The 23,073-nt window shown below is 45.5% G+C and overlaps 1 protein-coding gene across 1 annotated transcript in view; it reads right to left on the bottom strand.

Annotated features, from left to right (window-relative positions):
• Positions 1–7,639: 7,639 nt before the first annotated feature.
• LOC132384393 (oncoprotein-induced transcript 3 protein-like) overlaps positions 7,640–23,073 on the bottom strand; it is a 79,715-nt gene continuing 64,281 nt past the window's right edge. Inside the window, exons 7-9 of the mRNA XM_059955499.1 lie at positions 14,447–14,848; positions 8,657–8,794; positions 7,640–8,184 (exon numbers count right to left, since the gene is read on the bottom strand). Of these exons, the coding sequence (XP_059811482.1) occupies positions 8,126–8,184; positions 8,657–8,794; positions 14,447–14,848 (599 nt within the window). The 3' untranslated portion in view covers positions 7,640–8,125. The remainder of the gene's footprint in view (positions 8,185–8,656; positions 8,795–14,446; positions 14,849–23,073) is intronic.

The following is a 23,073-nucleotide window of genomic DNA, read 5'->3' on the forward strand; positions in this document are numbered from 1 at the left end:
AGTGGATTCTGGTAAATTATCAGCCAGTGAGCCTGACATCAGTCATGGGTAAATTACTGGAAGGCATTCTAAAGGGCAGGATTAATAAATACAGTGGAATTTGGTAAACTATCAGCCAGTGAGCCTGACGTCAGTCATGGGTAAATTACTGGAAGGCATTCTAAAGGGCAGGATTAATAAATACAGAGGACTCTGATAAATTATCAGCCAGTGAGCCTGACGTCAGTCATGGGTAAATTATTGGAAGGCATTCACAAGGGTGGGATTAATAAATTCAATGGATTCTGGCTCACTGGGGCAGCTGGGACATCTCATAAAGAACAAAAACTAATGGAGAAATTAGCCAGCGTTCCATTTGTTTATTTGGGACAGAAGATTTTTGCTGAACAGTTTCTAACTAGTGTCAGTCAGGTGACTTGTGTGGCCCTTAGACACGTCTGAACTTGAGCTGGTGCCTGCACAAGATGCCAGGAAAATTACTGTTGGATTTCGAGAGTACCGGAAGCTGGAAAGCAATGCAAGCAGTCTGTTATCAACACTCGGTGTCTGTGCTGACTTGTTCTTTGACAGTCAATCAAAAGAACACGGCAATGTGCACTGAGTTCTTCTGTCTATAACTATTAGGAACTAATACAGAGTTTCATCATACTGTCGTAGTATTAGCAGTGTTCTTATGTGTTCTGTATTTCATTTAAATGTGTCAATTGTTGATCAATTAGATTGTCTTTTTCAAATTATTTCCATGAAACTTGGTCTAATTAGGGACAGCCATTTAATTGGACCCCATTTAATCAGAACCTTCTGTATTTGGACAGGCAAGCACAATTTTCACACTGAATCTCCCTTAACCCGGACAAGGGGCCGGGAAAGTGAACAATCCCACCTCTACCATTCCCAGGGTCACCATGGAAACCAGTTAATCTTTTCACCATCTTCACACCATTGTAATGTGGCCAAGCAAGGCCTTTACTACATGCAGAGGTGTTGAGGAGTGACCAATCAGGGAGAGGTCAAGGCCTGACATCACAAGGCCACTGTGACACGGGCGGGACACATCACAATGCGATGCAGCATCACCACAGGGTTTCATCTCTGGTTGCCTGGAGACCGGAGACAAACAGATGCAAGGCAGATATTATGGGCTGTAACACGTCTACACGGATGGTTCAGAAGATCCAGTGACAGCTCGTCCCCGAGTTTCTGTTCATGCTCCAAAATCTCAGCTTGAACAGTCAGTGAGGGTGAGCACAACACCACAATGGTGAGGATGAGGGTTGTCGGAGGTTACAGTGGGATGGAGGCCACCCGGGATAGTGGGCCCAGGAATGGTTGGGGCAACTTAACCGGACAAGCACGACTTTGGAAGGTAAACCAGAGTGGAACACACAGAGTGAATGACAGGGTCCAGGGAGAGTTGTAGAACAGAGAGACCGATGGGGAGATGTATAGAGTTCCCTGAAAGAGGCACACAGGTAGACATGCGGAGTGAAGAAGGTGTGGACGGATTCTCATGCTGTGTAAATCCGTGACTCTCAGTGTAAGTGGTTCTCTCATCTCATCGTAAGCCTGTGAATTTACTTTCTCTTTCTTCTCCCAGAACAACCAGACTGTTAGAGCAATGGGAAGCTTTTCAAATCCAACAGAGGCAACTAAAAGAAGACAAAAAGATGGAATACAAAGGTCAGCTCCATCTTGGGTACTGGCCTACAAAGGACCCAGGATATCTTCAGGGAGTGGTGTCTCAGAAAGGCAGCGTCCATTATTAAGCCCTTTTCTCACTGTTACCATCAGGTAGGAGGTACAGAAGCCTGAAGGCACACACTCAGTGATTCAGGAATGGCTTCTTCCCCTCTGCCATCCAATTCCTAAATGGACATTGAATCTTTAGACACTACTTCACTTTTTAAAAAATATACAGTATTGCTCTTTTTGCACATTTTATTTAGTCTATTCAATATACATAATTGATTTAGTTATTTATTATTAACTTTTTTCTCTCTGCTAGATTATGTATTGTATTGAACTGCTGCTGCTAAGTTAACAAGTTTAATGTCACATGGCAGTGATAATAAACCTGATTCTGATTCTGAAAAGTTACTTCAGATATATAAAGAGAGGCAAGAGTAGATTTTGGACTGCTGTAAAACGACGCTGGAGAGGTAGGATGTGAGGAGTCGGATATAGTGGATGAAATGAATAAGTATTTTGCACCAGTCTTCACTGTGGAAGACACTGACAGTATGCTGGAAGTATAAGTGTGTCAGGAGCTGGAGTGAGTGAAGTTGTCATTGCTAAGGAGAAGGTGCTTGGGAAACAGAAAGGTCTGAAGGTAGATAAATCACCTGGACCAGATTGTCTACACCCCAGGTCTAAAAGTGGTGGCAGAGGACATTGTGGGGGCAAGAGTGATGAGAATGAATATATTCTGCTGTGGTTCCGGAGGGCTGGAAAATTGCAAAATTCACTCCACTATTCAAGAAGGAGAAAGGAAATTATCAGCCAGTTAGTCTGACCGCAGTGGTCGGCAAGATATCGAAGGCAATCGTTCAGGATGTGGTTAAGGACTCGAAAGCACATGATAAAATAGGCCGTAGTCAATGTGCTTTCCTTAAGAGAAAATCTTGCCTGACAAATCCACTGAAATTCTTTGCGGAAATAACACCCAGGATTGGCAAATGAGAATGAGTGGATGTTGTGTATTTGGATTTACAAAGGGCCTTTGACCAGGTGCCACACATGAGGCTGTTTAACAAGTTGAGAGCCCATGGTGTTGGAGGAAGGAATATAGCACGGATAGAGCATTGGCTTATTGGCAGGAGGCAAAGAGTGGGAATAAAGGGAGCCTTTTCTGTTTGGCTGCTATTGGTATTCCACGGGGTCTGTGTTGGGACCGATTCTTTTTATGTTATACAGTATGTCAGTGATTTCAGTGATGGAATTAATGAATTTGTGGCCAGGTTTTCAGACAATATGAACATAGGTGGAGTGGCAGATGGAACACAGTGTCAAGAACTGTATGATCATGCACTTTGGTAGAAGAAATAAAAGTGTAGAGTGTTTTCTAAATGGAGGGAAATTTAAAAATCTGAGACGCAAAGGGACTCGGGAGTCCTCGTGCAGGATTCCCTGAAGGTTAATCTGCAGGTTGTGTTGGTGGAGTGGAAGAAAAGAGCGACGTTAGCATTTATTTCAAGATGACTAGTATATAAATGGAAGGATGTAAGGTTGAGGCTTTATAAGGCCCTAGTGGGGCTTCGCTTGGAGTATTGCGAGAGGTTTACGCCTTTTATTTAAGAAAAAATGTGTTGGCATTGGAGAGGGTTCATGATTCCAGGAGTGAAATGCTTATCATGTGAGGAGAGTCTGGTGGCTCTGTGCCTGTTCTTTGTGGAATTCAGGATAATGAGGGGAGATCTCAATCAACCTCTCAAATGTAACAGGCATCGATAGAGTGAATGTGCAGAGGATGTCTCCACTGGTGGGGGTCTCAGATCAGAGGACACATCCTCAGAACAGAGGGACGTCCATTTAAAACGGAGATAAGGAGGAATTTCTTTAGCCACAGGAGTGAATCTGTGGAATTCTTCTCCACATTGGAGAGGATGTTTCCTCTGGTGGGGGTCTCAGATCAGAGGACACATCCTCAGAACAGAGGGACGTCCATTTAAAACGGAGATTAGGAGGAATTTCTTTAGCCACTGGAGTGAATCTGTGGAATTTTCTCCACATTGGGTATATTTAAGGCAGAGGTTGATCGATTCTTGCTGGGTCAGGAAGGCAGGATATTAGGGCTGCCTAATAGTAGATATTAGAGAGGGAAATGATGAAAGTGGCAGAGCAGACTCGATGGACCAAATGGCCTAATTCTGCCCTGATATCTAACGGTCCAAGTCTATGGCTGGTAAGTCCTGACACGTAAACTAGATGACACTTGGTCAGTGGATGATCCAGGTTAGGTGAGTAGGAGTTGGACAGAACCCTTACGTTTGACCACCACAAGGAGTTAATCATAAAGCCCACTCCACCTTTGTAAATGCCTTAACACCACGTCACATCCTGTATTGTCCATGGGTGTAGCTGTGTTTCAGATGCAGCAGTCTAAAATGAGAATATTGGACAATTACCATCGGAGCTACTTACAGGAGTCACCTTCTTAACGGTGTCCCAAAAGCTAATGCTTTCATCACATGTGTAAAAAAATAAAAGGCATTGAATGGTTTATACTGGTAAATTCTATTATGAATATGGACTGTTTAATTTGAGAAAGGTACTGGATCTCCCCTTGGGGACGAGACAGGACAGGTGACAGAAGTGTGTGCAGGAACACACTTTGGATCTAGTGATCACAATTCCACTGAGACCCTCAGTGGGTCGCTATCTCCCATGGTGATTGCACCCTAGCAGTCTACATGATATGAGAGCCAGTACACAACCAGGACTGTAGGATATGGAGAGCAAGCTTTTGTCCATGTAGGAGGATCCATTCTCCTCGAAGCTAATTAATCCAGAGAAATAGAAAGTTTGGAACCAGGGGCATCTAAGGAATTGCCAGTCTGTGTAGAACTCAACACAGGATTGTCCTAGAGAATCCAGCTTGAGGTTATTCCACAGGATTTACTCCCAAAGCCGTACACATGAGTGGGTAGGATTGTCCTAGAGAATCCAGCTTGAGGTTATTCCACAGAATTTACTCCCAAAGCCGTACACATGAGTGGGTAGGATTGTCCTAGAGACCCCAGCTCCAGGTTATTCCACAGGATTTACTCCCAAACCCGTACACATGAGTGGGTAGGATTGTCCTAGAGACCCCAGCTCCAGGTTATTTCACAGGATTTACTCCCAAACCCATACACATGAGTGGGTAGGATTGTCCTAGAGACCCCAGCTCCGGGTTATTCCTCAGGGTTTACTCCGAAACCCATACACATGAGTGGGTAGGGTTGTCCTAGAGACCCCAGCTCAGGGTTATTCCTCAGGGTTTACTCCCAAAGCCATACACATGAGGATTAGGATTGTCCTAGAGACCCCAGCTCCAGGTTATTCCTCAGGGTTTCCTCCCAAACCCATACACATGAGGAATAGGGTTGTCCTAGAGACCCCAGCTCCGGGTTATTCCTCAGGGTTTACTCCTAAACCCATATACATGAGGGGTAGGATTGTCCTAGAGACCCCAGCTTGAGGTTATTCCACAGGATTTACTCCCAAACCCGTACACATGAGTGGGTAGGGTTGTCCTAGAGACCCCAGCTCCGGGTTATTCCTCAGGGTATACTCCCAAAGCCATACACATGAGGATTAGGATTGTCCTAGAGACCCCAGCTCCAGGTTATTCCTCAGGGTTTCCTCCCAAACCCATACACATGAGGAATAGGGTTGTCCTGGAGACCCCAGCTCCAGGTTATTCCTCAGGGTTTACTCCGAAACCCATACACATGAGTGGGTAGGATTGTCCTAGAGACCCCAGCTCCAGGTTATTCCTCAGGGTTTACTCCGAAACCCATACACATGAGTGGGTAGGATTGTCCTAGAGACCCCAGCTCCAGGTTATTCCTCAGGGTTTACTCCCAAACCCATACACATGAGGGGTAGGATTGTCCTAGAGACCCCAGCTCCAGGTTATTCCTCAGTGTTTACTCCCAAACCCGTACACATGAGGAATAGGATTATCCTAGAGACCCCAGCTCCAGGTTATTCCTCAGGGTTCACTCCCAAACCCATACACATGAGTGGGTAGGATTGTCCTAGAGACCCCAGCTCCAGGTTATTCCTCAGGGTTTACTCCCAAACCCATACACATGAGGGGTAGGATTGTCCTAGAGACCCCAGCTCCAGGTTATTCCTCAGGGTTTCCTCCCAAACCCATACACATGAGTGGGTAGGATTGTCCTAGAGACCCTAGCTCCAGGTTATCCCTCAGGGTTTACTCCCAAACCCTTACACATGAGTGGGTAGGATTGTCCTAGAGACCCCAGCTCCAGGTTATTCCTCAGGGTTTCCTCCAAACCCATACACATGAGTGGGTAGGATTGTCCTAGAGACCCCAGCTCCAGGTTATCCCTCAGGGTTCACTCCCAAACCCATACACATGAGTGGGTAGGATTGTCCTAGAGACCCTAGCTCCAGGTTATTGCTCAGGGTTTCCTCCCAAACCCATACACATGAGTGGGTAGGATTGTCCTAGAGACCCCAGCTCCAGGTTATCCCTCAGGGTTTACTCCCAAAGCCGTACACATGAGTGGGTAGGATTGTCCTAGAGACCCCAGCTCCAGGTTATCCCTCAGGGTTTACTCCCAAACCCATACACATGAGTGGGTATCGCTGAAATACAGTGGAGGTTTGAGCTCAGAGATTTCCTTCTCCAGATAAGTTCCCAACCACGGCCGACAAGCCCAGTCTGCCTGAAGCGAATGCTTTTAAGGCATGAATAATCTGCCTTTGTCCCTTGTCCCGTCAGTAGAACCAGTTCCTCTGGACATATCAGCTAAACCACACGTGGAAGCCAGGAGCTGGACTTGGTTGTCAGAGCCTGTTTGAGACGCAGGCCATTGAGAACATTTAATGGGTATTGGGAGGTTATCCTGACTACCACCTCCCCTCCCACTTCAGTGACAACCTGAAGGAACCATTAGTTTCAAGATAATTACGGAGAAGGATAGGACTGGTCCTCGGACTGTGATGCTAAACTGGAGAAAGGCCAGTTTTGGTGGCATCTGAAGGGATCTGGCAGGTATGGGTTGGTGGAGGTGGTTTTCTGTTAAAGAGATGCTTGGTAAGTGGGAGGTTTTCAAAAGTGAAATATTGAGAGCACAGAATTTGTACCTTGCATTTGGAGTAAAAGGCAAGACTAACAGGTTTAGAGACCCAGGGTAGGAAAAAGAGGCGAGGTTGAGATCAAATGAGGCACTTGTGGGGTATAAGAAGTGCAAGAGACCTCTTAAGAGAGAAATCAGGAGGGTGATAGAGGACGTGAGGTTACAGTGCCATACAACATGAAAGGTTGCTTTAGTAGACAAGGTGAAATAGGATCCTACAGGTATTTTAAGAGCATAAGTTTTGCAAGGGACAAAATTGGTCTGCTGGAAGATCAGAATGGTGAACGATGTGTGGAGCTGAAAGAGATGGGGAGATGGTAAACTGATTTTTTTCATCTGTATTTACTCGGGAGATGGACACAGACTCTAGAGAAGTGAGGAAAAGCAGCAGGGAGGTCATGGATCCTATACTGACTACCGAGGAGGAGGAGTTTGCTGACTTGGGGTGAATTAGAGTGGATAATTCCCCAGGGCCTGTGGGAGGCAAGTGGAGAAATTGCAGGGGCCCTAGCAGAGATATTTAGATCATCCTTAGTGACAGGTGAGGTACCGGAGGATCGGAGGGTATCTAATGTTGTCCGGCTGTTTCAGAACGACTCGAAATGTGAACTGGGAATTATCGGTCGATGAGCCTGACATCAGCAGTGGGGAAGTTAGTGGAAGGCATTCTAAAGGACTGGATATATGAGTAGGACAGGTTCAGTGAGATACCCCCAAATGCAAGAAGATGGGACTAGCTCATATGAGGATCCCTCCTACCCTTTTTCCCTCCTCTCTACTCCCTCACCATCCATTAACCCGCTGTCTCAAGGTTATTTAAACCATCTATCTTTTCTCCGAATCCATCCACCTTAACCCCTCTTTCGTCTCTCCATGTTGATACATTTTTGTCGCTGATCTCCAACAATTGGTTGCATCGTGACCTTTGACATTCGGGGTGGAACACGCACGGGTAATACAAGGAGGGGACCGTGTAAACTTTACGCGGATAGAGTATGACCCCTGACTGATTGCAGGTTACTACTTTCCCAAACTGCTGAGACACTAAACCTAGCCGCTGATTCAATTCTCATCAAGGCACCGAAAAAGAGAAAGGGTTATTAGCAAATATCAAACCAGGATCAAAGAAGAGACCATCAAAACATGAAAGCAGAGATTTTCCATTCCTTCAGTGTCCAACGCCCCAATACAGGCGACAGCACGGTTCCACAACTCTTGCCTGTGCAGTATCACCAGCTGAATAAAAGCAAGCCACGTTACATGAACATGTCACTGCAGTTTGACGCTGCTTACCACGAAATTTGTTGAAGGCGTCACAGTACTGTAGTCGACAGAAAGCTCGGAAACAGCGGCAGCTTTTCGTCGTTGCTTCCTAAAGCACCAAACAGAGACGGGTTACAGATTGGTTATAAACCATAGAAATGATTTGAAGTGGCACCGCGACGAGGAACAAAATTTCAACAACTGTGTCCCTTACGGTTTCTCCTCGGCATTCTGGTTCAGAACAGTTCGAGTGGAGCCGCCTGATCACGTCGCCGCACAAGTAAACGTGAGGGTTATTTATTGTACAGCCTTTAATGTTTGCCCAAGTTAAAAACGGGTGAGCATAATCACAGAGCGTGGCCGTTTAAAAACAAACAAAAAAAACTTTTAAAAGTTTACAGAGTGAAAACACAAGGAAACATTAAATTAAGTGAAACAACATGTGTAGAATTCCTTGTTCAATCCCACGTGTCTTAATTCAGCTTCTGAAATTGTCCTTGCAAATTCCAATCTATTGCTACTTTAAGACAGATGGTCAGATTTCATTTGAGTGGGTAATGAACGAAAGTTGGATTATTTACCAAAGCTGGATGGCATTGGACACTCCCTCCCCCGCGTTACAAACCGGCACACTGCAGTTGTCCACAGGACGACAATCAGAATGACAAGGCCGGCTCCCACCCCGCCTGCTGTCGAGTAGATCGTCCGGGCGTCTGTTCCTGAAATGGCGAACAAGGGCACGGAATGAGCCATCAGAACTGATATACTGAGAACGTGCTTTCGGAATGCAGACCCGTTCCCAAAAAATCACCGGTGTTACGACCACATGATTGCAATTTGTGACTCCTTCCGCACCTCTCTTATGAAATATGAACACAAAGATCGCCCCTATTGCACGTTTTAAAACATATTAAAGCCTCTGTGGTTCATTTGGGTTGTTACACATCGGAAAAAGTGGTGTGTTTGAAAATCCTCTCATCGCATCGTATGTAAACGAAACTATGTGCAAGCTAGTCACAAAACAAGGGGCATGAACAAACGTCATTGTAAATCACATAAACAATGCAAAGTTGTTACGGCCATGATCACGTGTCAAAAGCTACTGACATTAACAGCCGGTTCTACGAAAAGGCGAAAAAACTGGCGCAACAAGTTCAGTTATTACCACATTAATCCAGAAATCTGTGTTCACCCTGACCTCCATTGCTGTAGGTAGGGGATTTTCGCTTTCTCTCTGTGACCGGTGGGTGTCCTCTGGATTCTACACCCAAACCCGCCACCACCAGACCGGTGTGTTTGGAGAATTAAAGTACGGAACAGGACACTAAACCACAATTCATTAATTCAGACCCAGATGTTGTGCTTTCTTTTTCACATGCTCTATTATCAATATACCCATTGTCCCCTATATAGTCCATTTTTCTACATCCATCTGTCTACCTGAGAGCTTCTTCAATATCGCTGATACGTCTGCCTCAGCTATCACACGCTCTTTGGAAAATACTTTTAGTTGACATGCCCCACCCCAATACATTAATATTATGATCCCCTCGTATCAGTCATTTGCGCTTATCATTTTTCAAACATCTATCGAGTCTCCTCTCATGTCCCTTCAGTCCAGAGTGAAACAATAAACTATCGAGTCTCCTCTCACGTCCCTTCAGTCCAGAGTGAAACAATAAACTATCGAGTCTCCTCTCATGTCCCTTCAGTCCAGAGTGAAACAATAAACTATCGAGTCTCCTCTCACGTCCCTTCAGTCCAGAGTGAAACAATAAACTATCGAGTCTCCTCTCACGTCCCTTCAGTCCAGAGTGAAACAATAAACTATCGAGTCTCCTCTCATGTCCCTTCAGTCCAGAGTGAAACAATAAACTATCGAGTCTCCTCTCATGTCCCTTCAGTCCAGAGTGAAACAATAAACTATCGAGTCTCCTGTCATGTCCCTTCAGTCCACAGTGAAACAATAAACTATCGAGTCTCCTCTCACGTCCCTTCAGTCCAGAGTGAAACAATAAACTATCGAGTCTCCTCTCACGTCCCTTCAGTCCAGAGTAAAACAATAAACTATCGAGTCTCCTCTCACGTCCCTTCAGTCCAGAGTGAAACAATAAACTATCGAGTCTCCTCTCACGTCCCTTCAGTCCAGAGTGAAACAATAAACTATCGAGTCTCCTCTCATGTCCCTTCAGTCCAGAGTGAAACAATAAACTATCGAGTCTCCCCCCATGTCCCTTCAGTCCAGATTGAAACAATGAACTATCGAGTCTCCTCTCATGTCCCTTCAGTCCAGAGTGAAACAATAAACTATCGAGTCTCCTCTCATGTCCCTTCAGTCCAGAGTGAAACAATAAACTATCGAGTCTCCTCTCACGTCCCTTCAGTCCAGAGTGAAACAATAAACTATCGAGTCTCCTCTCACGTCCCTTCAGTCCAGAGTGAAACAATAAACTATCGAGTCTCCTCTCACGTCCCTTCAGTCCAGAGTGAAACAATAAACTATCGAGTCTCCTCTCATGTCCCTTCAGTCCAGAGTGAAACAATAAACTATCGAGTCTCCTCTCATGTCCCTTCAGTCCAGAGTGAAACAATAAACTATCGAGTCTCCTCTCATGTCCCTTCAGTCCAGAGTGAAGTCTATTCTCATGAAACATATTCACTCACCCGGACAGCATGCTGGAAAAAACTATTCTGTCCCTCTGTAAAGCTTCCACCATATTCTCACCCTAAATTAACTCTAGTGTTCATAATTGCTGGAATATGGGTTGTCATGGGGGCTGTTGATGAGGATGTAGAGATAATTTAAAATGGGATTAACGTTGGATGAGTGGAGAATTACGACTAGAACGAGCTTAATGGGCCGAACCTGGTTTCCACGTCATACGGCTGTACAAACAAGGAATTTTGTATGTAACCAAGTTCACCCACCTTGGGGTCCAATCCTCTCTCAGCCAATGTGTGTCTGGAAATCACAGTGAATTTTAATTTCATTTCAAAGTTGACATATGAATTAACCATGAACGTTATTGGCATTGTCTTGTATCAACAACTGATTAACTAGCTATTCCTAGATGTTCGACTTAGATATATTTAAAATAGAGTCTATATACATTTACAGCATGAGGTCCTTTGAAAGTCAGCTGTTGGATACCCATCGATGCTGCCAGGCACTGGGACTTCACAATGAATCAGCTGTGGTTATTCCCACTCAATACTGAACTTCCGGACAGGAATATTGGCCAGAGGAGCATTGGACACCCAGGGCCTCTCTGACCACGGGCTATATGGGCAGAGAGCGCAGATTTATCCTTATATCAAAGGTATGGAAAGCTGCAGGACACAGGGTTGAGGCGAGGTGTGAAACAGTCGGGGGAGATTCCTCAGAGGGTGGTTGGATTGTGAAATGCACTACGTGAGAAATTAGTGAGGGCGGAGTAAAACAAGAAATATCTCACTGAGCCGCTAATTTGTAAGCGCTTAGAAGTCTAAGGAAAGTTCTGGTAAAATGATATTAGTGTTGTAAATACCAGTCAGTCAACATGGATATGAAAAGCTGTTGGGTCTAATTCTGCTGGGCGCTACTCTGTGATCACAAACAAGAGAAAATCCACAGATGCTAGAAATCCAAGCAACACACACAAAAAGCCGGAGGAACTGAGCAGGAAAGACTGGAGGACTGATGAAGGGTCTCGGTATGAAACTGTACGCTTTTCCATAGACGCTGCCGGCCTGCTGACTTCCTACAGTATTTTGTGTGTATTACTGTATCTCTGTGTGTATATGTGTATCTCTCTCTGTCTCTCTCCCCTCCACACCAAGCCCCTCCCCCACACACCCTCCTCCCCTTCCCCCCTTGAGTGCGCACTTCCCCCACTCTGACTCCTCCCCCTCTACTTTAAGAGGCAGGTTTTACATGATTATATAATTACATAAAGGGCTTCTACTGCGCTTCTTGTTTAGTTTTGTTTGGAGTTGTTTTGTGTTGGGAAGAGTTGTTTTGTGTTCCGGAAATTGGAACTAGATGGGAGAATAGTTTAGCTCATGGTGGAGTGGCGGAGCAGGCCCGATGGGCCGAATGGCCTAGTTCTGCTCCTTTGTCTTGTGATCTTGTGGTCAAACCTGAACCAGGGCCTCTGTTAATGATCCCTGAGGTCCCCAAGTTCTGTCCAACTGGATATCAGTCCCTGGGCTCACAGAAGCTGCTGGGGTGGTGCACGGACAACCAACACTGGCACACCTCAATGATACGTGATTAGCCCACAGCCCTACTCTCCCTACACCCCCGACTGTGTGGCGAGGCACAACTCAAATGCCATTTACATATTTGCTGATGACATGACTGTTGGCAGAATTTCAGATGGTGATGAGGCGTACAGGAGCAGTGTTACCATCAGGGAGGAGTAACTGGAGACATAGACGCAATGCTTCAGGAACAGTCTCTCCTCTGCCATCAATTTCTGAATGGACAAGGAACCCATGAACAATACCTCAATGTTTTACATGTCAAAAAACAACAAATTTCACAACACATACCGGTGATATTAAACCTGATTCTGACTCTAATTCAACTCCTCTTCTGCTCCCATTCTCTCTCTTCGTCACACACCCCAGACCTCTCGCCCATCCCCAGTCCTCCTTCAGTGACCCCCCATCCCGGTTCCCTCCTCTTCCCTCCCATCCTCTCTCTTCGTCACACACCAGACCTCTCTCCCATCCTCACCTCGTCTTCTTTCAGTGACACCCCCATTCCTACTCTCTCCTCTTCCCCTCATATCCCCTATCTCTCCAATCTGAATCACCACTATCCACTCAGTCATAGAGAACTACAGCATAGAAACAAGCCCTTTGGCCCATCTATTCCATGCTGAACTAGTATTCTGCATAGTCCCATCAATCTGCCCTCAGATCAGAGCTGTCCATTCCCCTCCCATCCATGTATTCATCCAAACTTCTCTTTGATGTTGAAATCAAACCCACATCCACCACATCTGTCAGCAGCTTGTTCCACACCTGCACCACCCTCAGGGTGAAGACGTTCTCTCTCATGTTCCCCTTAAACATTTCACCTTTCACCTGTGACCACTAGTTCTGGTCTTACACAACCTCAGTGGAAGCAGCCTGCTTGTATGTACCCTATCTTTACTCCTCATGGTTTAACAAACCTTATCCCCTCATTCTCTAGAGCTACACCCATATTCCATGATCTTAGCTCCACAAACTTCATCTTTCCCAATGTCAGTCAGTCGGCACACCCCTTGAATTCCAAACTAGATCTCCATCATTTCAAAGGTTGGTAAACATTTTCCCAGCAAATCCCTCTGCCAATAAATCCCCCGGGTTTCTATCCTCATCCTCTCCCTGACAACCCATCTTACCCAGCCCCATCGACCACCTCAGACAAAGAGGCTTATTCATCACCACTACAATGCACACCAACCGGGAATAATGTTGGACAGAGCAGAAATTTCACACAGACAGGAGAATAAGTCAACTGAATACAGCCCATTATGTCGCACATCCAACAGCTAATTGGTCTATGAGAAGATCGACATCACAGAGTGAGAGACCCCGATGGACACAAGATCTAATACCTGAGGATCTCTCGCCCACTGAGACAGGGGATGGTGATGGGGTGGGTTGTCCTATAAATGATGTGTTGGTCTGATCCATTGTGGAAGCCTCCAGGTCTGGAACAAAGTAACAGAGACATGGGAGAGTGGCAGAGATTAAACAGGGACAATAATTCATAAAGATGAGATATTCTGCAAATGCTGGAAGATCTCAGCAGGTCAGGCTGAATCTCTGGAGGGGAATAAACAGTGAATATGTTGGGCTGAGACCCTTCATCAGCACTGAAAAGTAAGGGGGAAGAAGCCAGAGTAAAGAGGTGGGGAGGAATACAGCTGGCAGGTGATAGGCGAAGGTGGGTGGGTGACGGAGGGTGTGATTTAAGAAACTGGGAGGTAATATGTGGAAGCGGTAAAGCATGGGGGAGCAGAGAGGGAATGGAAAAAGAAGTTAGAGAAATCAATGTTCATGTTGTCAGTTTGGAGGATACCCAGATACAATTTGAGGTGTTGCCTCTGCAATCTGAGTTTGGCCTCATCATATCAATGGCGGAGGCCTTGGACAGACACGTGGAATGGGATTGGGAAATTGAATTGAAATGGGTAGCCACTGGGACAACAATTTGAAAAGGAGGTCTCTGATCTGAAGAGATACCAAAACCATCCAGTCCCTGTTCAACAACTCTCCCTCGTGAATGTCTGTGACCGGTCACTACTCTCAGTCAAAGTCCAGATGAATATCGAGGACTAAAGGAGGGAAAGATCATTCTATTCATTGACCCTCACAAACCCCATCATGAATACCTGAGCTCAGAGATCCTGCTGGGCTGGTGGTCAAATCCAGACTCAGCTCACTGGTCTCTGATCCTGAAGATTCTGGAGTTGTGTCCGACTGGGAATCTGTACCGGAGCTGGCAGATCCTGCAGGGCTGGTGGTCAAATCCAGACTCAGCTCACTTGTCTCTGATCCTGAGGATTCTGGAGTTGTGTCTGACTGGGAATCTGTACCTGAGCTCACAGACCCTGCTGGGCTGGTGGTCAAATCCAGACTCAGCTCACTTGTCTCTGATCCTGAGGATTCTGGAGTTGTGTCTGACTGGGAATCTGTACCTGAGCTCACAGACCCTGCTGGGCTGGTGATCAACCCTGGACCAGGCTCTCCAGTCACCGGTCCTTGGCGTTCCCGAGTTGAGTCTGACAGAGGTTCTGCAATAAGAATAAATACAAAGGAAGGGTAAAGTAGTAAACAAGTTTTACATTCAATCAGGAAGGAACTCAATGGCAGGAACAGGAGGCTCAAGTCCAGGTATAATCTGTCCTCTGAAATACACACACTCCCCTCTCCTTTGGTCTTTCATATCTCTACCCTTGTCTCTCAAATCCCTCTCCTCACATCTCCCTCTCTCGGCATTCACTCTGTCTGCATCACTCTCTTTTCAATCTCTCCTTCCTTCCCTCCAGTTGGACCGTCACTCTCATTGCCCGACTCTCTTGACACATTCATCACTCTCTCTTCACTCGCCTCATTCCTCCCACTCCAGCATCCCACGTCTCTCCATCCCTTTCTCCTGTGTGTTTTCACCCATTTCCTTCTATCCACGTACTGAATTACTCAAATCCCACTCCAGTCATTTCTATGTCTCATCAATCACCGTGTAACTCCTCACAGTCATTCCTCCCTTCCTCTCTGTGACCATCCTCCCCTCTCACCTCCATCACTCCTCCCCTCCCTCCTGTGTCACTCAATCACTCCACCCCTCTCTGTTCATTCCTCCAACCCCACTCTCTCCAACCTCCAATGGAGTCCACCATTAAAGACTGTCACCATCCTTTCATCACCAACATCAGAGAGGAGGTACAAGACCCTAAAGGAACAATTTCTTCCGCTCCACCATCAGATTTCTGAACGATCCATGAACTCATGAAAATGACCTCACTATTCCACTTTCTGCACGATTCATTTATTTTATTTTTGATTGGAATGTACAGGAATATTTTTATATCTTGCTCTGTACTTTTGCCAAAGAAGCAACAAATTTCACAAGATACATTAGTGATAATAAACCTGATTCTGATCCTGAATCTCTGACCACTGACTATAAATCTATGTCCTCTAGTTATATTCACCCTGATCAGTGGTAATATTCCCAGCAGGACATCCCACACCACCAGCTTCAGGAACACTTATCACCCCACAACCATCAGACTCCTGACCAGTATCCACGCCTCCACCACCATCCCTGACAAGTCATTCCAGGCACTCACAACTCTTTGTGTAAAAAACTTACCCCTGATGTCTCCCCTAAAGTTCCCTCCCTTAATTTTGTACCTATGCCCTCTAGTGTTTGCTATTGGTGCCCTGGGAAACAGGTACTGACTGTCCACCCTATCTATGCCTCTCATAATCTTGTAGACCTCTATCAAGTCCCCTCTCATTCTTCTACGTTCCCAAGAGAAAAGTCCCAGCTCTGCTAACCTTGCTTCATACGACTTGTTCTCCAAACCAGGCAACATCCTGGTAAATCACCTCTGTAACATTTCCATAGCTTTCACATCCTTCCTATAATGAGGTGACCAGAATTGAACACAAAACTCTAAGTGCGGTCTCACCAGAGATTTGTAGATTTACAACATGACCTCTTCTTGAACTCAATCCACCTGTTAATGAAGCTTAGCATCCCATAGGCCTTCTAAACTACCCTATCAACCTGTGCAGCGACCTTGAGGGATATATGGATTTGAACCCCAAGGTCCCTTTGTTCATCCACACTCTGAAGTAACTGACCATTAATCCTGTACTCAGTCTTCTGGTTTGTCCTTCCAAAATGCATCACCTCACACTTATCTGGATTGAACTCCATCTGCCATTTCTCTGCCCAACTCTGCAGCCTGTCTATATCCTCTTGTAACCTTCAACAACCTACAGCTGCATCCACAACTCCTCCAATCTTCGTGTCGTCCACAAACTTACTCACCTATACTTCCGCCTCTACATCCAGGTCATTTATAGAAATCACAAATAGCAGGGGTCCCAGGACAGATCCCTGCAGCTCTCCACTAGTCACCGACCTCCAGGCAGAATACTTCCCTTCCACAACTCCCCTCTGCTTTCTTCCTTTAAGCCAATCTTTTATCCAAATTGCCAAGGTTCCACTTATCCCATGCCTCATGACTTTCTGGATGAGTCTCTCATGACGGACCTTGTCGAAAGCTTTGCTAAAGTCCATGTAGACCACATCTACTGCCCTACCCTCATCAATTTCTTTTGCTACCTCTTCAATAACTCAATTAGGCTCGTGAGGCACGATCTTCCCTTCACAACGCCATGTTGACTACCCATGAGTAGACTGTACTTCTCTAAATGCTCGTAGATCCTATCCTTAAGAATCCTTTCCAATAGTTTGCAGACCACCGATGTAAAACTCACCGTTCTATTGTTCTCCCTGTTGCCTTTTTTAAACAAGGGAACTACATTTGCCGTTCTCCAATCCTCCGGCACTTCCCCTGTAGCCAAAGAGGATTCAAAGATCATAGCTAATGCTCCTGTGATCTCTTCTCTCAGTTGCCACAACACCCTGGGGTGTATCATATCCGGCTCTGGGGATTTATCAAACTTAATGCTTTTAAGAAGATCCAGCACATCTTCTTCCTTAATCTCCACATTGTCCAGCACACAGGCCTGCTCTATTTTGACCTCATCCTGATCGAGATCATTTTCATTTCTGAATACTGAAGCAAAGTATTCATTTAGGCCCTCCCCAACCTCCTCTGCCTCCAGGCACATGTTGCCCACTCTATCCTTTAACGGTCTCACCTTCATTCTCGTTATCCTCCTATTCTTCACATACACATAGAATGCCTTGGGGTTCTCCTTAATCCTACATGCCAAGGCCTTCTCATGCCCCGTTCAAGCTCTCCTAAGTCCTTTCTTTAGCTCCTTCCTGGCTACACTATATTTCACATGAGCCCCTCCTACTTCCTGCTTCTTATATCTAACATATGCTTCTTTTTACCTCTTGACGAGTTGCCTCATGTGTTTCGTCAGCCACGGTTCCCTTTTCCTACCATTTTTTCCTTGCCTCAGTGGGACAAACCTATCCTGAACCCAGCTCAAGTGATGCCTAAACTTCTCCCACATTACTTCTGTGCTTTCCCCTTTGAACATCTGTTTCCAATGTACTCTCGCTAGTTCCTGCCTCATCCCTTTAATGTTAGCCCTTCCCCAGTTAAGTACTTTAACATTTTGTCTGATTTTATGCCTTTCCATAGCTTTGCTGAATCTAAGGGAGTTGTGGTCACTCTCACCAAAATGCTCCCCCACCAAGAGGTCTGTCACCTGACCAGGTTCATTACCCAGAACTAGATCCAGTATAGCCTCTCCTCTCGTTGGCTGGTCCACATACTGTGTCAGGAATCCTTCTTGAACACACCTGACAAATTCAGCCCCATCTATCCCCCTTGAACTCAGGAGGTGCCAGTCAATATGAGGGAAGTTGAAATCACCCATAACTACTACCCTGTATTTCCTGCACCATTCTAAAATCTGCCTGCTTATCTGCTCCTTAGTGTCCCGAGGGCTATTTGGGGGCCTCTAGACTACTCCCAGCACAGATTGATCCCTTCCTATTTCTGACTTCCACCCAGACCGTCTCCGCAGACACTCCCTCTGCAGCATCTATAGCTGTGATACTATCCCTGACCAGCAATGCCACTCCCCCCCTTTTCTACCTCCCATCCTATTCCTTTTAAAACATCTGAACCCCGGGCCCCTCATCATCCAATCCTGCCCTTCCTCCAACCCAGTTTCAGTAATGGCCACTGTAACGTTCTCCTTCGCGTGTACTAATAACGCCGAATTCAACGTCGAGATAAACCAGTCAATGAGACCAGATCGCAGTAAGATTAACCATTTACTGTTCACTCTTCACATTAACATATGGTGAAAACTGTTGATAAAACAATACAAGATCGATACAGTATTTGTTCCTTCCTTAATATCACATTTCAATTGTAAATACTTGCAAAGGTGACTATAACTACATTACACTAAGGTGCAGTATACAGGCAGAGTTTACCTGCTCCATTGACTACTTTAAATACACTTCAATGCAAACTATCCGCAACTCTTTAACTAACGAAAGCATAAACATTATCGTCCGTCGTTACTTTTAACAGGATCGGCATTAACATCTTAGTTCAATATTATCTATTAACTTACAGCGTTGCTCTCACTGTGATTTCTCATGCCTGTAAAACAACCTCTGCTCAGGTGTGCCTCGTGGTGAGCCCCCACCCTCGCGTTAATCTCAAACCGGTACTTTAGCACAAGACGCGGCGAAACCGGATGTGATGTCATCGCATGCCGCTATATTTTACATGCAATGAATATACTTTAAACACTTCTAATTCTAACTAGAAAATACTAACAAATGAATTACCAAGCGAAAATATTATAAACTAAATAACTGCCGTAAAGACAGCACAGCCACAACATTGTAATTCCACGTACCAATCCATGCTCTAAGTTCATCCTCCTTGTTCCTAATACTCCAAGCATTGAAATAGGCACATTTCAACCCCTTTAACTGGCTACAATTATGTTCTGTTCCCTGCCTAACCTTCCTCATCAACTCAGAACTCTTAGCATCATACCCTTGTCCTTCTACCTTAATCCCTGCACTCATATTCTGATCCCCATACCCTGCCACACTAGTTTAAACCCTCCCCAACAGCTCGAACAAACCTGCCCGCCAGGATATTGGTCCCCCTGGGATTCAACTGCAACCTATCCTTTTTGTACAGGTCACACCCTCCTCAAAAGAGGTCACAATGATCCAGAAATCTGAATCCCTGCTCCCTGCTCCATTCCCTCAGCCATGCATTTATCCTCCACCTCATTCTATTCCTATTCTCACTGTCACGAGGCACAGGCATTAATCCCGAGATTACTACCTTTGAGGTCCTGCTTTTCAACTTCCTTCCTAACTCCCTGTAGTCTTCTTTCAGGACCTCTTCCCTTTTCCTACCTATGTCATTGGTACCATATGTACCATGACCTCTGGCTGTTCACCCTCCCACCGGAGCATATCTTGGACGCAATCAGAAATATCCCGGACCCTGGCACCTGGGAGGCAAACTACCATCCGAGTTTCTTTCCTGCATCCAGAGAATCACCTATCAGACCCCCTGACTATAGAGTCCCCTATCACTACTGCCTTCCTCTTCTTTTCCCTACCCATCTGTGCCACAGGGCCAGACTCTGTGCCAGAGGCATGGCCACTGTTGCTTCCCCCAGGTAGGCTGTCCCCCCACAACAGTACTCAAATAGGAGTACTTATTGTCAAGGGGTACAGCCACAGGGCTACTCTCTAGTACCTAACTCCTTCCCTTCCCTCTCCTGACTGTGACCCATTTCTCTGTTCCCCATGGCCCCACAGTGACCACCTGCCGGTAACTCCTCCCTATCACCTCCTCACTCTCCTTGACAGACGAAGGTCATCGAGCTGCAGCTCCAGTTGCCTAACACAGTCCCTTAGGAGTTGCATCTTGATGCACCGGGTGCAAATGTGGCCGTCCATGATGCTGGGAGACTCCAGGACCTCCTACATCTGACACCGACCACAGAAAACTGGCCTCACACATACTACACCCTTTAGCAATTAATAACTGCCTCACCTCGTCCCATTACCACCGAAGACCATGGAGCCAATGCCCTTTCACTCCGCTGCCCGCTAGATAAGGCTGCCTTCTTTATAAACTGTTCGCGCTCAACTGGCTGACGTCACCTGCCTGCGCAGTCTGGCCTCCCTCTTCCCCCGAGAACTCAATATGTCTTCTCACTGGAAATCCTTAGGTGCTCTCCCGCTGCCTTCTCTTTCCGAATCCATGTCGATATGCTCAATGGTGGGGATGGCTTTATCCGCGATGGACTGGGCCATCAGTTATTTAGAGATAGAGCACAGTAACCAGCCCAATGATCCCACACCACCCATGTGACCAATTAACCTACTAACCCAGACGTCTTTGTAATGTGGGAGGAAACCAACACAGTCACAGGGAGAATGTACAATCTCCTGACAGACAGCGGTGGTAACAATTATACAAATAGAGAAAATATCCTGCCTGAACGTCACTCCAAACTTCACCCAGCCCTCCATTTCCTCCACCCTGAGCAACAGGACTCAGCTCCCCTGCTCTGTTCACTGAGCAATAGAACCATAGAACATTACAGCACAGAAACAGGCCTTTTGGCCCTTCTTGGCTGTGCCGAACCATTTTTGTGCCTCGTCTAACTGACCTGCACCTGGACCATATCCCTCCATACACCTCTCATCCATGTACCTGTCCAAGTTTTTCTTAAATGTTAAAAGTGAGCCCGCATTTACCACTTCATTTGGCAGCTCATTCCACACTCTCACCACTCTGTCTGAAGAAATCCCCCCCCCCCCCGCATATTCTCTTTAAACTTTTCCACCTTCACCCTTAACCCATGTCCTCTGTTTTTTTCTCCCCTAGCCTCAGTGGAAAAAGGCTGCTTGCATTCACTCTATCAATACCCATCATAATTTTATATACCTCTATCAAGTCTCCCCTCATCCTTCTATGCTCCATGGAATAAAGTCCTAACCTATTCAACCTTTCTCTGTAACTCAGTTTCTCAAGACCCAGCAACATCCTTGTAAACCTTCTCTGCACTCTTTCAATCTTATTAATATCCTTCCTGTAATTTAGTGACCAAAACTGCACACAATACTCCAAATTCAGCCTCACCAATGCCTTACACAACCTCACCATACTGCCTGGCCTGCTGCATTCCACCAGCATTTTGTGTGTGTTGCTTGAATTTCCAGCATCTGCAGATTTCCTCGTGTTTGTCTTATACTCAATACTTTGATTTATAAAGGCCATTGTACCAAAAGCTCTCGTTACAACCCTATCTATCTGTGACACCACTTTTAGGGAATTTTATATCTGTATTCCCAGATCCCTCTGTTCTACTACATTCCTCAGTGTCCTACCATTTACCTTGTATGTTCTACCTTGGTTTGTCCTTCCAAACAGCAATACCTCACATTTGTTTGTATTAAACTCCATCTGCCATTTTTCAGCCCATTTTCCCACTGTGTGGAATGAGATTCCTGTAGAAGTAGTAGAGGCCAGTTCAGTTGTGTCATTTAAGGTAAAATTGGATAGGTATATGGATAGGAAAGGAGTGGAGGGTTATGGGCTGAGTGCGGGTAGGTGGGACTAGGTGAGATTAAGAGTTCGGCATGGACTAGGAGGGCCGAGATGGCCTGTTTCCATGCTGTGATTGTTATATGGTTTTCCAGCTGGTCTAAGTCCCTCTGCAAGCTTTGAAAACCTTCCTCACTGTCCACTACACCTCCAAACTTTGTATCATCAGCAAATTTGATGATCCAATTTACCACATAATCATCCAGATCATTGATATGGATGACAAATAGCAATGGAGCAAGGTGCTGATCCCTGTGGCACACCACTAGTCACAGGCCTCCACTCATTTCCGCACAACTGTCTCCACATTTCTTGGGGAATTTTAACTTTAGATTGGGTGAATCAGATTGGTCAAGGAAATCTTGAGGAGGGTTTCATAGAATGCGTCCATGATGGCTTTCTTGAGAAGCATGTTAGTGAACTACAAGCGAAAATGCTATCTTAGATCTAGTCCTCTACAATGAGACAGGTAAGATTAACGATCTTGTAGTCAGGGATCCTCTTGGAAAGAGTGATCATAGTATGATTGAATTTCGCATGAAGGATGAAATAGATCTAAAACTGGTGTATTATGCTTGAAGAAGGGAGACTATGACAGGGTGAGGGAGGAGTTGGCTAATGTGGATTGGGAGCACAGGCTATTTGGTAGGACAGTTGAGGAACAGTGGAATACTTTCAAAGAGATTTTTCACAGTGCTCAGCAAAAGTATATTCCAATCAAAATTAAGGACCAGAAGTGTGAGGACAGCCAGCCTTGGATAACTAAGGAAATAAAAAATAGTATCAAATTAAAAGCTCATTTGTACGAAGTCTCAAAGTGTAGTGGGAGACTGGAGGATTGGAAAATTTAAAAAGCAACAAAGAACAACTAATCGAGAAATAAGGAAAGGAAAGATAGAGTATCAAAGTGAATTAACATGAAATATAAAAACAGATAGCAAAAGTTTTTATAAATATATAAAGCGGATGAGGTTGGCTAAAGTGAACGTAGGTCCCTTGGAAGACGAGAAGGGGAAATTGATATTGAGTGATAAGGAAATGACTAAGGTATTGAACGACAATTTTGTGTTGGTCTTCAAGGTGGAGGACACATCCATTATGCCAAAGAATGATGTTATGGATGAAATGGGAGATAATATCACTGTTACTAAAGAGATAGTGATGAGAAAACTAAAGGGCCTGAAGGTTGATAAGAC

This window comes from Hypanus sabinus, chromosome 32, assembly GCF_030144855.1.
Source record: "Hypanus sabinus isolate sHypSab1 chromosome 32, sHypSab1.hap1, whole genome shotgun sequence".
NCBI lineage: Eukaryota > Metazoa > Chordata > Chondrichthyes > Myliobatiformes > Dasyatidae > Hypanus > Hypanus sabinus.